The sequence below is a fragment of the Leptonotus elevatus genome, chromosome 8 (genome assembly GCF_054856555.1).
Source record: "Leptonotus elevatus isolate MCC_2025b chromosome 8, RoL_Lele_1.0, whole genome shotgun sequence".
NCBI lineage: Eukaryota > Metazoa > Chordata > Actinopteri > Syngnathiformes > Syngnathidae > Leptonotus > Leptonotus elevatus.
Window position 1 is genome coordinate 9426596 of NC_141246.1, and position 15047 is coordinate 9441642.

Genomic DNA, 15047 nt, shown 5'->3' on the forward strand with positions numbered 1-15047 from the left:
GAAAATGAACCAATATCCTGCTGTCATTGTTACTCGTGAGTTGTGTAAAAATAAAAACGTTGTCTTCCTACTGTCATACTCCAGGTCACTCATCATGATCCCTTTCAGGGTGGAGCTGTCTTAATACTACTAGACTACATCATGTTCTGTCTAAAGTGTAAATTCTTAAAGCGCTAATGTTTCGGTCATAAACTTATGGTAAATAAAATATGATTTGATTAGAGTTAAGTTACTAAAACCTTTGAAGTATTTTAGGCATACACTACTACAATTTAACAAAGTTCTACCCACCAAATGTGGAGAAAACGTCATCATAAATCAGATTACATTAATACCGACAAATCTGGTTTGGTCACATAATCTTGGGGCTTCAGCCGTTGTGATTTGAAAATTGTAATTTGCTATATTGCCATGTCTATTTGAATTCGATTAATTGTTCAGTTATATTAAACAGACTGTGCATTAGGAAATACAATTGTACCTTGCCTTAACATTAGTTTATTTGCTCGGTGATCAAGTTTGTTACTCATTTTACTCGCATATCAAATCAATTTTTCCTCATAAAAATGATTAGAAATACCCCGTTAATGAACAATTGTACTATTAGAGGGTTTTCTGTGAGTACTCAGGCTCAACTGCTACGCTTGTGTCGACAGGAATGTCTGAAGAAAATACTAAATAAAGGGCAGGGCGAATGGGAAGCGTTGAAGGGAGGAAGGGGACGAGATTAGCAGGTCGGCCGTTGCTAGGCAACGTTTGTTAGTGGTTCGTGGACAACGATCAGCGTTTAGCGAAAATAAGCTATGTTTCGAGAGAATGTCAAATTAAGTACTTTCAATGTAGTCATTCTTTACTTGAAATACAGGCTTTAGGTAACTTCAACGGTAAGTTGTACAACAACTTTGCACGTCAAACTATACGTACGTCTATGTCGGAGTTTCGAGCATATTTTTTAATGCATATTTTAGAAAGGTATACTATTGTTCTACTAATCCACAATTAAAAAAACAAAAAAGCGCATACACGATCTGAAAGTAGTCTAAACCATCGTGACAAACGGCGTTTTAGATTACCAAGGGTGTACATTGCAGTTCAATTAAAATGTACAATTTCGCTTCCAGTATTTTTGTTATGTAATTTAACGACACGAAGGGACAGTGTTGCATTTCGATGTAGTTAGTATAAAAGTCGTATTCAAAAAAAGATAACTTACATCAATGATTAGCAGTAGCTGGCTGTATTTATTAAGGCGTCAAATGACGCCTGGTATACGCCCCCGCTATCGAACTATTAATCTTAGTGACGTCACACTGCGCGAGTTTACGCGTAAAAAAGGGCAAAGAAGTGAAGTAGGCAGCTTCCACTTGTGTGAAGATTTTGTTGTCTTTAAAGTCGTTTTAATGACATAAATGTATATTATTTTTTAAATATAATATGTATTTAAAAAATCTAATTTTGTAGAGTCATTGTACAGTGGATTTTTAGCAACATGGAACACCTGGAACCAAAAGTGTATACTCCGCTTGAACTGGCAGCAGTTTCCGGCTTCAACGGTAAGTTTCCTAACAAAAAAAAACTATCAAATGTGAGTATTTCATGTGTTTTATTCGAACCTTAGAAAATAATAATAATGATATAAAAACTCAAAATTATATGCTACAAATGAACGCTCCCAAGCAAATGCTAACGTAAGTAGCATGTAGCTAAAAGCAAAAATGACATGTTTTATACATCCAGTGTTTAAGAAGTGAAAACTAAAGACCTCACCTTTAAGTTTAATAAATTTTAAATAAAGGACAAATTAGAAGTCAGTCGGCGTGATCTGCGTGCTTCCCTTTGTGATTTCAGGACAAGTGCACTTTGGCATGAGACTGCATCCGGACAAAGAGCACCTCATCTATCCTCTGGGCTGTACCGTCGTCGTGGCACGGATAAAAGATAGCAAGAGGCACTTCCTGCACGGTCACACCAGCGACGTATCCTGTCTCTCCATGTCTAAAAGTGGAGTGTATATTGCCTCTGGACAAGTCAATTACAATGACTTTGAGGTAGCTTTCAGAGACAAAAGATCATTCTCCCACCAACTCAACCATGTCATTCAAATGCCATTATATCAGGTGGTTGTGAAAAGTCTGCACACCCCGGTCAATATTTGAGAGACGTAAGATAAAAAAAAAAAAAAAAAGAGATAATTTGAACAGGGGTGTGTAGACTTTATATCCACTGTATTTCCTTCAATAAACAGTTTTTTAATTACGGTTTAATTCCAATTTTCAACATATGTGTGCTCGTTCCCTAGGCCGAGATAATCGTCTGGGAGTACGCCACGCGATGCTTGTACTCTAAGTTTGTGATCCACGAATCGAAGGTGGAGGCGTTGGCCTTTTCTCCCAATGACAAGTATCTGGTGTCCCTCGGGGGTCAAGACGATGGAAGGCAAATCTCATGCTTGTTCAATAGAATAGTGAAAATGTGGCGCTGTCTCATATTGAAGTGTGTGTGCAATTATAACAGTCCATCCGAACAGTAGAAGTTTTAATGTCTAACAATTAATTTCAATTTAAATGAAGTGCCGCCAAAAAAAAAAAAGGAAATGAAAAGCAAATCAAAAATTGTGCAGCTAAGTTTTGAGCAGCTTAAGAGGCTCCCTCAAGTTTTTTCATCCCAATTTAACAGTTTTGTATGTTTTGTCTTAGAATCCTCTTGTGGAACCTTGTGACCAAGCAGGCCATTAGTTCAGCTGCAGCGGTCCCTTTGAGTTTATGTCACCGCCTCACCGTCAAGTACTCCAACACAAACGACAACATTTTCGTCTGTGCTGGCAGGTGGGTGAATGATCTCAAGCTTCATCATTTTTTTGTTTCGAATGCTGTCAATTTATCTCGTTAATACAATCCAAATAATTTGGAATTTATCAATGCATTAATGAAGGTATTCAACTTTAAAAATATATATAAGTTCAGATTTGGCATCAGTTCTTTTTGATCAAGAGAGTTTTTAATCACTCTATGGAATGTAATTCATTGACTGACCTTACTGATTTTCATTTCACAATATGCTCCCTCTTATTACGAAAATGCCACTTTCCCCTGGATATTGTGGCTGTGTAACGGCTAGCCGGGATCCCGGTTAACAAAAAACAAACAAAAAAAAACTAATTTGTGATTGTTGCAGGTCAACTTTGCAGATCTGGGAGCTGGATCAGTTCAACAAGATCAAACCTACAAACTGTATACTGGGCAAACTGAAGAGGACAGTGAGGTGCGTAGAGGTGCGTATCGTATGAAGTTAAATTTTTTGAATGCAAATAAATCACGGGTTCAAGTGCAAAAGCGGACGAAGGCCAGTTAGAGAAAAACAACGCTACGCCGACTCGCAAACTACTTATCACAGCATCAGTGAATGTTGCATTTCCTCACCATGGAAAACTAAACTACTCCAATGCGAAACAAGTTTTTATTTCAGCAATAATAGATAGTGTTGTTTCTATTTAAGCCATAAATTCCTAATCGACAGGTTATTGATTAAGATAATTGATTTTGGAATTGATGTGATTTGTCTCTCTCTTTGGAGAGATTGTAGTACAAGTGGTCTCACTTGTTATTAATTTGTATTCACAAAGCATCATTCTGAGCTTTTCCTTGTAATTTTATCATTAGAATATGTTTGACTAGATTCGGAAGACTGTAAATTGTCCAGAGGTATGAATTTGAGTATGCCGATCAGTCCAAGCTAAGGACTGTGGACCGCTCACACTGTCATATTTGTCCTTAAAGTTCGCACCGAACGATGAGTACATCTTCTGCGGCACTTCCAGTGGCGACATCTTGAAAATTCACACCAAGACAAAGTGTCTGAGCGACTATGGTCCCATGAAAACCAAACACGATCTGGTGAGTATCCCCACAAGAGTATCCAAATCTAGCTTTGGGAGAATCATTTTTTATTTTGTGGGGGGTTTCCAATGTCTTTCATGCACAGGGAGCCAATGTCCTAAAGGCATTAAGTACGGGTGAACTACTTGTTGGTTCTGGATTTGGCACCTTGACACTGTGCTCCACGACCAACTTCAAAGCTATCAAGTGAGTACTAGTACCTCCCACTAAAAAAGATTTGGAACTGCCAATAGATGCCACAAGATGGTGGCAAAGCACTTTGTTATAAATGATCATTTTGGAGTGATAAGTTCCCTGTTTGGGAACGTGCCAGACTTACTCCCCCCCCCCCCCCCCCACATTAGACAAGTGCAGATGAACAACGGGGTGACGTCCATCGCTCTCAAAGACGACGGCCGCCACTTTTTCGCTGGCACGGATGCTTCCGAGATCTACTGCCTCGATCTGCAGAACTTCAAAGCCGAGCTCATCTCCACCAATCATCATGGCGCCGTCAAGGACGTCTCCATCGCTTAGTGAGTAGCGGGGTCACACATAAAAAGGGCTATACTCTCATTGACTATATTAGTATATACGCCGCAGGCATCCTTTCAGCTTTGTACTGAAAAACAAGTTGGATAGACATAAACTGAGGAGACTGATGTAGCCTTAGACTGCTAATTCAAGTTCCTTCCTTATCCAATTATAGAAATAGTCTGCAGTTCCTGTGGATGAAAACATGTTCTCAAAAATAGCTAGTATGGAGTTCAGTACCCACTAACAACACTAGAGAGCAGTATAAGCACATTTACCTTTCTTATCTATTACAGCTCAATGCATTCTTACTATTGATAGCTGTTATATTGAAATTATTGGGGAGAAAATGTCTCCATAATGACTAAAGTAGGTTATAGTTATTTACTATTATTACTATTATAACTTTTAGGTATTAGTAGCAGTAGTAGTAATAAATGCAATTCTTACTCGTATTTTTAGGCATTTGATTTGATTTTAATTTGAGAATTCAAAGGATGAGTTTTGACAATGAGTAAATACATAGATGTCAATTAAAGGGATACTTGAATCATTTAGCCATTTTCAGCAGTATTAAGTTTTATAATATTTTCTGTAGAATTAATTCAATAACGTCATTACTTTTCATGTACAATTAATACCTTACACATGTTTTTTTTTGTCATTTGTTGTCGACTGAAAATTACATCACAGGTGCTCAGGAAACAGGTAATGACCAATCACAGCTCACTTGTTTTCTGGATTTGGTCATGTGACTATAGCAAAGTGAGCCGTGATTGGTCGCTACCTGTTTCCTGAGGAGTGTGATGTCATCTTCAGTCGACAGCAAGTGGCAAAATGTGTTATTAAAGGTATTGATTGTACATGAAAAATAATAACATTACATTAATTATAGACGAAATATTATCTCCTTAATGCTGAAATGCGTCAGGTAACCCTTTAAAATGATTAATGATAATTATAATTGACATAATAGCGCACATATGATATGGATTCATACAATAATTATTCAACTTTTTATTTATGGCATCCTGTTTGTAGTTAAACTAGGACAATAAGTGAGCCCACTTCTATACCAGGTTTCCTTGATGTTGGTTTATTGTTTTAGAACTAGTACTAGACAATACACATTGTCATAAATCATGTCAACTTCACAAGGAACCTCACCCACACTGAATACTTTTCTCACCTCTCGCATTTATATCTTGCTGCCAGCTACAGATCTTCATCTCCAGCTTTTGTTGCTTTTTGTCATGTGTCATCAGCGGCTCCTCCGAGTTGTTTGTCTCCGGCTCAGAGGAGGACATCAGGGTGTGGCACATCGACAAGTCCAAAGAGCTGCTAAGGATCCCAGTACCTTGCCTTACCTGTAACTCTTTGCACCTGATGATTGACGGACACAGCATTGTCACTGGTAGGAATCAATACACGCAACCCCTCGGTATAGACTTTAGACAATTTTTTGAATGATTTAATTAATTTAGTATTATAATTATTATATATATTACTGTATAATTATTTAATTTTTTAAACATTTCCTTTATTCTACTTTTTATTGTCATTTCATTTAACTTCATGTAACATTGTACAGTGCTCTTGAGTGCCAAAAAGGTGCCTTTAAATAAAATGCATTATTATTATTATTATTTATTATTAGCATGAGGAGGACATGTAAACTACAGAGAATGATGACCCGAGGGGAGATTTGTCCCCAAAACTCTGAGGCCGCCGTGCTAACCATTAGCTTAGCATGAACAAGCATGAGCGGTTAATTTGATCGGAATCATCTTTATTGGCCCTATATGTAAAGACACAAAAGGAATTTGTCTCCGGTAGTGTGAGCGTCACAGGTTTTTTAGTACCATGCAACTATGATGGCAAACAAAGAAATGATACATAGAGTGAATATAGAGAGTCTACATAATGTAAGGGTATATAATATGTGCTGCAGTACCAACTGATGACAGCTGAGGACAGTCATCAAGCAAATAATGTGAAGTGAAGAGGTGGTGACCAGGATGTGTAGGGTTCGAGAGGGTGAAGACTCCAAATTGCCTATTGGTGCGAATGTGAGGGTGAATAAATGGTTGTTAGTGTAATATATGTCCTGTGATTGGCTGGCGACCAGTCCAAGATGGAGTTGATCACGTTTCTATTTTCGTCTTCTCACAGGTTGGAACGACGGAAAGATCCGCATATTTGCCCCGCAGAGTGGCCGTCTCATGCTCATTATTGACAATGCGCACCGAAATGGCGTGTCGGCCATCAAGGGGTCTATGGACTGCAAGAAAATTGTCAGTGGGGGGCAGGACGGAACGGTCAGTCTTGCATGATGATGATGATGACACAACCTAGGTTCCTAGATTAGTCATTAGCAGTAAAACATGACTTGGTGTCACCAAGGGGAGAAAGTAATTTTTGTGTGTAATGTTTTTGTGGCATTTCACTCCCTCATAATCGACGTGACAAGTCGAGATTCACCTCAGGCGATGTATTAATAACTAAGTAAGTATGTTTAATGAACCCAACGTAGGTGTGCGTTTGGGAACTGCTGGGGCACGGCCAACGACAGCTTGCGTTCTTGACGGAGCACAAAGCCATGGTCAGGTCTGTCCAGATCAAGAGCGATGATAAGGAGTCGATCACTGCCAGCATGGACGGAACCTGCATCCTCTGGGACATTGAGTGAGTTGCCTCGCAACCAAACCACACACACACACTCTACTTTGGGTGACATTTCATGATGGATGCATTACAGTCTTGCCTTGAAATATCAATGAACTAATGGATGAGGTTTACAATACCTTCACATAATGTTCTTTATCCTCTGCAAAGAGCGGCCATTGACTATTCCGAGCTTTTGTCACAAGTCAAAATGGCGGTCTTCTGGTGCATTCGATGAAGGTTTGAAGTAGGATTATCCCACTCGGAGTGTCCCAGTTCTGACCTTAAAACGTTTGAGGCAAATGTAAACAACAAAGATGGCCGATAAATTATTGTTCTGGTTAACGCAATCATGTCTTGTATTTAAATTTGCCTCAAATGTTTTGAGGTTGGAACTGACGCGATCTAAGTGGGATAAATCCAGCAATTTCCCATGTTATCAAATGCAGCATTTCACGCAGTGAAAGGGCGCTCTCATTGAAAAGCATGAAATTTCACTTTGTTATTGACGCCAAACAGGGTTAAATTTGACCCAAAAAATTATGTTAAGTCTTTTTAGTCAAAAACTTTTTTTCACATAGACTGGACATTTTCATCAAGAAACACAAGCTCTTAAGTGAAAATCAATATGGATTTAGAGAAAAACGATCAACCTCGATGGCAGTCATGGAACTTGTAGAAGCTATAGCTACAAGTATAAATAATTAAGAATTTACTATTGGGATTTTTATTGATTTAAAAAAAACTTATTGGATACTATACATCATAGTATATTATTGAATAAATTAGAGAGATATGGCATAAGAGACTTAGCATATAAATGGATTAAAAGTTACTTAGATAACAGATATCAGTATTTGCAGTTCAACAACATACAATCAAAACAATTGATGATCTCTCATGCCGTTCCCCAAGGGCTGGTGCTTGGCCCTAAGTTATTTGTATTATATATATATAAACAATATCTGCTGTGTCTCCAAAATACTTAAAAGTGTTTTGTTTGCTGATGACACAACTTTCTATTGCTCTGGAGAAAATCTGAAACAGCTTCTGATTACGGTGGAAAATGAATTAAAAGCCTTAAAAATTTGGTTTGACACCAACAAATTATCTCTAAATTTAAACAAAACAAAGTTTATAGTTTTTGGCACGAGACAGGTCAAGCACCAATAAATGTTCTGTTGAATGTTTTTATGTAGGAAATTTGTGCGGATTCGGAAGATAATTACCAAAAACTCATCATTCAAGACCGTGTGCTACCATCCTGAAGAACACCAGATTGTCACCAGCGGCACCGACAAAAGGGTAGGTTTCGCCGACGTTATTTCCATTCCCCCTCAATGTTTAGTTACCAGTGGACAGACTCCATCTTGACACTTTCCGATTTTCAGCCAAAATATGTCACGTTAAGAAACATAAATAAATCGGGGGTAAACATGCCTGCTAATCTAAATGTCTCATTATTGCATCATAATATTTTCCACTCACTGAGCCGAGCAGAAGCGAGAAGCCTGCTGCTGTGCTACGATTAGCGCGGTCTCCCACGGCGACCACGGGCACAACACACACACGCACACACAAACGTGCTCAGATTAGTTTGCAAAGCCCGTCGTGTATTTCTTGGCTCGTCGTACTTAGGCCGGCTCCGTCCTTGTTCCACTAATGTGTGTGCACTGCATCCACACACCCCTTTAACCTGAGCACACTCCTCTCATCAGACATGCCAAGGGACATCGAAGACACATAAGTACAAACTCAAAAACTTACAAAAGTTTAAAAAATATATATTTTTTTTTAAACTGTCAATTATAGTGTTGCATGCTGTTTAAGAGCCAGCTAGCGTCGGCTTGATTTTCATGCTATCAAAACAAGTTCCCATAGCTTTACTAACCTTGTGAACTGAATAACAAAAGATGCTAAATTAGCTAGCATAAAAATAAAAAAAATCCTTAAATGTCTGTTTTTTGTTCGATTACAAACACAATATTAAAGGGGAAATCAACCATAAACATTTCTTGACAATAATATGTTATATGTGACCTCACTAGTCCAAACATGACACTCTGAATACTATTACATTTATGGAATATGAGCTATGAAGCAAAATCCAGCTGTTTTGATCCATCTCGGGGCGGCCATTTTGCCACTTTTCGCTGTCGACTGAAGATGACATTATAGTGCCTTACTTACAACTGGTGCGCGAGCCTTGACGTTGCTCAGGGCTCAGGCAATGACCAATCACAGATCACCTGTTTTCTGAACCGAGCTGTGATTGGTTGTTACCTGAGCCCTGAGCAACTGTGATGTCATTTTCACTTGACAGCAAGTGCCAAAATGGCCTCCTTGTGATATGGCTAAAAACTGCTAGATTTTGTTGCTTAACTCATATTCCACTAACATATATTAACCAGATTATCATATTTAGACTAGTGGGGGCAGCATAGAACATATTATTGTCAATATATTTTTGGGGGATTGACGTCCCCTTTAATCAGAATGGCATGTTTAGACTAGTGCAACCATCTGTGGGCATTTTTTTTTAAACCTATCCATCAGAGTGTAAGCAGTACAAATAAACAGTACAAAAAAAAAAAGAATACTAAAGTACAGCTATCTTAGAAATCTATTGAAGCACACTAAGAAACGACGTACCCTAGTAATGCATTTCATTACTTCCTGCAAACTTGCGCTGATTAGCACAACCGTGACGAAGGATGCATGCAGGGCAGCGCTCATGCCTTCCTGCGTGCGGATGTGCCGACGCCAGCCTCGCGCCAGCCAATTCCACCATCTGCTCATCCCAGGACACAGGCACACTGTCTGCAGGCAGATGAATACGCCCGTATCGGCCCGCTTAGGCCAGCGCTTTACAAATATACTAAAGCGATGTGATGTGAGAGCTGTCCAGTCCCAATATCGCGATACGACTGAATTGTGCCCAAAAACTCAACTCATTAGAGATCCTGGTGCATCAGATCCACTGCCTTGAAGCTAGATGGTTATCCTGGGCATCCATCCGTCCATTTGCTATAGTGTTTGCCCTCGTTAGGGTCGCGGGCGGGTGCGAGGCACGGTCCACACTGGACTGGTAAGCAGTCAATTATAGGACACACAGAAAAGAGAGAATTTACACTCTTATTCACACTTACAGAAAAATTATAATTGTCTATTAACCTAATATATATATATATATATGCGCGGCTCAGCTTTGGACCGCGGCTCGGTTTCCCCCCCCCCGAGAACACAGATGGGCCAAGAAAAGTCGCACAGGCGGCGGCGCTAATAAGCTGCTCAAATGAGATGAGGCAGGGAGAGGTCGTGACTGGAAAACGCCAAGAGTCTGAGGAAAACAAAAGACGAGATGTTTGGGGGTAACTTGAAGAGATTTACACTTGTTTGTGTGCTGTTGTTGTTTTTTTAAAATGATGTTGGTTCTTCCTTTTTGAAATTATTAGCCTTCAACAATCTAATGTATTCCATAGCAATTATATACAGAATAGCGCGGCCACTATCAATTATTGCATTAAATAGTTGAGTATTCGGACGTATTTTGTAGTGACTCATCTAATTTTCAAAAGATGAGCCATTGCTCGACAGAGTTTTTGTGAGATACGACCACTCGAGCAACAAGCAACACATCAATCACTTTTTGTGATGTTACTGATATACTTATGGAGACTCCTTCCGTTACCGAGCAGATGTTCACCCGTCCGTGTCCATACTGCCAACGCGTGGCACGTGCGCAAGCCACAGGCAGATAATTTAACCAATAGTCAGGTTTCCATCCAATTGTTTTCAAATTTTTAAGCAAATTTACTGAAAATGCGCAAAATGGACATGCGATTTATGCTTGTTTCTATCTGTTCCTCTTTTGCAAATATTGAGAGGGTACTCCGCCGCTGTCGGTGGCGGTATACAGTACACCATTAAGAGATGTGATTCACCAGTAATTAAAAAAAAAAAAAAAAGAAGAACAGGAAGTGACTGTGCCGTGAGATGTCGTATGAGTTTGCTTTTGTAATTCTTGATAAACCGTAGCGTTTCTTTGCTGTTTTCAATCTAAAATAGCATTAATATTCGCTTTTTTAATGAATTCCAAAAATATTTCTTACTTGGTCGATTACAGTACAGAGACATATTATTAATTTGTATACAAACAATTAAAATGTCAGTTTTCCATAATATGTTTGCTTTGTGAGTGAATAACAAACTAATATGTCATTAAATCTTTTTTGTTTCATTTATATAATCAGTGCTGCCCTCAATAACAAAAAAAAAATTATGTGTTCGTGTGCACCACCGTAATGTTTTTGTTACCTGTTCTATAAATAACCACAAACAACAATCGTCTTTTTTTTTGTCAGACTTCGACAGCTGAAAAGCCTCAGGGATGATTAACTTTGGCTTCCATTTAGTAAGCATAGTTTCAACCTTAGCATATTTAAACAGGCTGACACATGGCAGAAGATGACACTATAGATTTGTCATTTTTTATATAAAATATAAAATCTGACTAAATTATTGAGAGAATCTTGTAACAATAATAGCACAGAAGCACTGATGAAGTCCTTCATAAAACAAAGTAACAGTTTAAAAATAAAACCAAAACTGTAAATGCCACATATCGTCAAATGAAGGCCTCTGCTCAAATTAACACCGTTCCCTCAGTTTATAGTCGTTAGAATTGACCACTTGAACAAACAAGTGCTTCACCTCAAATACTCACTTTCCCCCCTAAAAAAACATAAAATCCACTAATAGAGAATATCTTAGATTACCTTGATTTTTTAATACTTGTTTTATTTTTATATATATTATTTAAATTAAGTGTTTATGTGGGGAAAAAAGTATGTTAAAGGTCTATCGTATTATTAAACAGAAATATCAAATTTAGAAAAATTAGGGCCTCTCCCTTACCTCTAATTGTGCCTGGTAATTTCTGCTAAGTAAACAAAGGCTCCCAGTTACTCTTTTTTTAATTTAACCCTATAATGCCAAACGTATCATATTAAATACAAGACATTTTGAGCCCTCTATTTCATGTGTATAATACCCCCCACCGTAAAAACCCTGATGTATAAGATCTGACACATGCATTGCACAGATAATCCATTAGAGGGCAGTGTCACCCAGCTGATGTCTTTGCAAGAGAAATGTTCTCTCTGATTTTTGGTAATACTAATGTGTTTGATATGTCTGTTATTATATTTTTGACAGTTATAAATGTACAAATTTAAAGCATTGTGATTGGCTGTTTCAAATACGACACAAATCAAAAGTCATATGTGGAAAAACGTTTTTTTGTTTGTTTGTTCAAAAGGACCAATAAATACTCTATTTACAAATAATCAGAATTTTCTCATATATTTCATGGTTCAGGATTTATAGGGTTAATACAAAGTAGTGACTTAACAATTTGAATTGAAAAGCACTGAAAGCTAATATGGTCAGTAATGTGTTATCTGTCACTGGAAAAAGTAATGAAGACAGCAAGCGAGAACTCTGTATAAAAAACAAAAAAAAAACACAAAGTCGGCCTTACATAACAAATACATCTTGGTCCATCTTTTTATTGCCGCTGTCAGATAAATAACTGTCGGCTACCTGTGCAGATCGTCTACTGGGATGTGCACGACGGGACAGCAATCAGAGAGCTGCAGGACGCGCAGACGTCGACCATCAACTGCTTGCACATCTCCCATGACGGCAGATTCTTTGTGACAGGTAATGGACCATTAGGCAGCTGCTTCCGTACTGTCTCGTCCCACTTTGAGCCACGCCACGCACAGTGATTGAAAATGCTGGTAGTAATTGTCTCAAGGTTTTTTCCTCCTAAATAACATCTACTTCACCAAGGAGGTTTTGCCGATTCAGTAATGTGGATTTGTCTGTTTTTTTGTGCATAATGTCTACAGTTTGGAGGGTTAGCGCCAACACATGCGTGACCCTAATGAGGACAAGCACTATAGAAAATGGATGCATGGTTTTTGTTTTCACAATTAAGTTGAATTAAATCAAATGAATATTTGACGGCTTTTCTCTGGCAGGTGGCGAAGACAAGCTGGTGAGGGTGTGGGACTACATGGAAGGTAAGGTCACCCACGTGGGAAAAGCTCACGGCGGAGCCATCACCAGCGTGGAGATCTGCTGCAACAACAGCACGCTCATCAGCGCCAGCGCGGACGGAGCCGTCATGCGCTGGAAGTTTCCTCACCCCGCCTTGGAGTGATGGAGCGTGACGGTCTGGACAAGTAACGGAGTTAGTCCATTTCTACTTCTCATTGGCCCACATACAGTATATTGGAAGAGCGATGCAGTACAGTGATTGTTCCGGTTTTTTTGTCCCATGGGAAATCACGGAACATGGAAAATATTCCATTTTGCACTCAAACTTTCGTCATCAACACTTTTACTACAGCAGTGGACTTTGGACTACTGCACGATCGCGGGTTCTAGGTTGGCAATCCCGCTATTTCATGGTTTTTGTTTTTTTTACAGTTTCAAACTATTTTGTTCTGCTTCCCGTTTATTATTAGGTTTTTTGACTACTTGTGACATCACACTATTTTGTTTAATACTATAAATTTGAAAGAAGACAAATGCAAACAGGAAGTATTTCAGTTCAGTCTAGATTTGGCTGCTGATTATTGAAATATTCAAAATCTCTTCAATCCTGCTTTTTATGCCTACAGAAAGTGACGGCTGTAGGTTCATTTTGTAATGTACATCTTGTATCGTGTTTATTAAAGTTTATTGTGAGATGAAAATTTTGTTCATTTGAAAAAACAACAGGATTTATTGATGAGCTAGGTTGATTTTATACTAGCTGTTAATCAGATGTTTTTATTCCTGTTTATATTTTATATTCTCATACTGTGTATTATGTTCTATTCTTAGGTGCTTGTTGCCATTTCACTCGTTTGTTGATATTTCAAAAAGTCATTAAGTCGGACACACCAAGTTGCAGTCCGTCATACAATGAACTATTTCTCCCTTTTTAATTCGATTTAATAATTTAATTACTGTACGTTTTTATAAAGTACAATATTATGGAGTGTTTTTTGTCCCATTAAAATACAATTTAAAGCAATTTTTGTTTTTATGGGTATAAGGCTGGAACGGATCCTTGGCATTTCTATTTCACTAGGTAAAAATTATTCGAGGTACAAGTGTTTTATTTGAGTTACTGGTGTGGTCACAGATCACTTCAATTCGTATCTCAAGGCAAAATTAACTTTTTTCCGGCATACATCTGATAACAAAAAAAAATTCCCTCCAACTTTTAGCCTATTCCGAAAAATGGTATAGGTTTAGTGAGCAAATCATTAATTTGGCAACACCGGCTGTTAGAACTGTAACAAAAAATTGTATGGTACCCCATGTATTGATACATATTGAATTGTTTTGTTGTTTGTTTGTTTTTAGACAGATGCACACTCTTACTGACTATGCTTTGTAAACTAGAATAAAAAATCATCCTGGTAATAGGCCAAATTTGAAATAATCAATAACATGAATTTATTGCCCTGCCCTTCTGAAATTGAGCCAAGGCTATGTACAACATCAGGGGCATTTGATTTTAGAGGTTGCTCAGGTCATTTTCCCTAAAAGGCAACCCCAAAACTTTTGTTAAAGTTTGCTAAGCACATTTGGTACAATCACCCTTTATTATGTACCGCCTTTGCATGTTTTCCAACAATAGCAGAGTAAGAGCATTAGGGAAATTACGGAACCGTCGGCTCTGACTATCTGTTCCAATAAATCAGCCTATCTGGCCCACTAAATTCAATCTTGGGCGGCGGTGAGCTGTGAAATTAAGGCTCGAATGATTAGAATCGGAGAAGAACACGGCAGATGCTGGCTTCCCGTTGACAAACCAAAAGTGCACAAAAAGCTCAATTTATGTATTTGCTGGAGTTTTTCAGCAGCGGCAGCCTTAATGTGACTGAAGCTATTTATAGGCGCCGTTGTCTC

At 38.4% G+C, this 15047-nt stretch overlaps 1 protein-coding gene across 3 annotated transcripts; it reads left to right on the top strand.

The window, feature by feature from the left end:
* Positions 1-748: 748 nt before the first annotated feature.
* On the top strand, positions 749-14150 carry cfap52 (cilia and flagella associated protein 52). Of its 3 annotated transcripts, none has more exons than XM_086082787.1 (15): positions 749-884; positions 1475-1553; positions 1849-2048; positions 2300-2436; positions 2697-2825; positions 3175-3271; positions 3777-3893; positions 3982-4082; positions 4241-4411; positions 5675-5823; positions 6582-6727; positions 6943-7094; positions 8273-8378; positions 12686-12797; positions 13121-14150. In XM_086082787.1, the coding sequence occupies exons 2-15, from the start codon at positions 1490-1492 to the stop codon at positions 13300-13302; spliced, it is 1863 nt and encodes a 620-aa protein (XP_085938913.1). In that variant the 5' UTR covers positions 749-884; positions 1475-1489; the 3' UTR covers positions 13303-14150. The 3 variants fall into 3 exon arrangements, with proteins under 3 accessions (XP_085938913.1, XP_085938912.1, XP_085938911.1); XM_086082786.1 differs by having other exon boundaries at positions 752-884; positions 1462-1553; positions 13121-14149; XM_086082785.1 differs by lacking the exon at positions 749-884 and having other exon boundaries at positions 1326-1553; positions 13121-14149.
* The last annotated feature ends 897 nt before the right edge of the window (positions 14151-15047 follow it).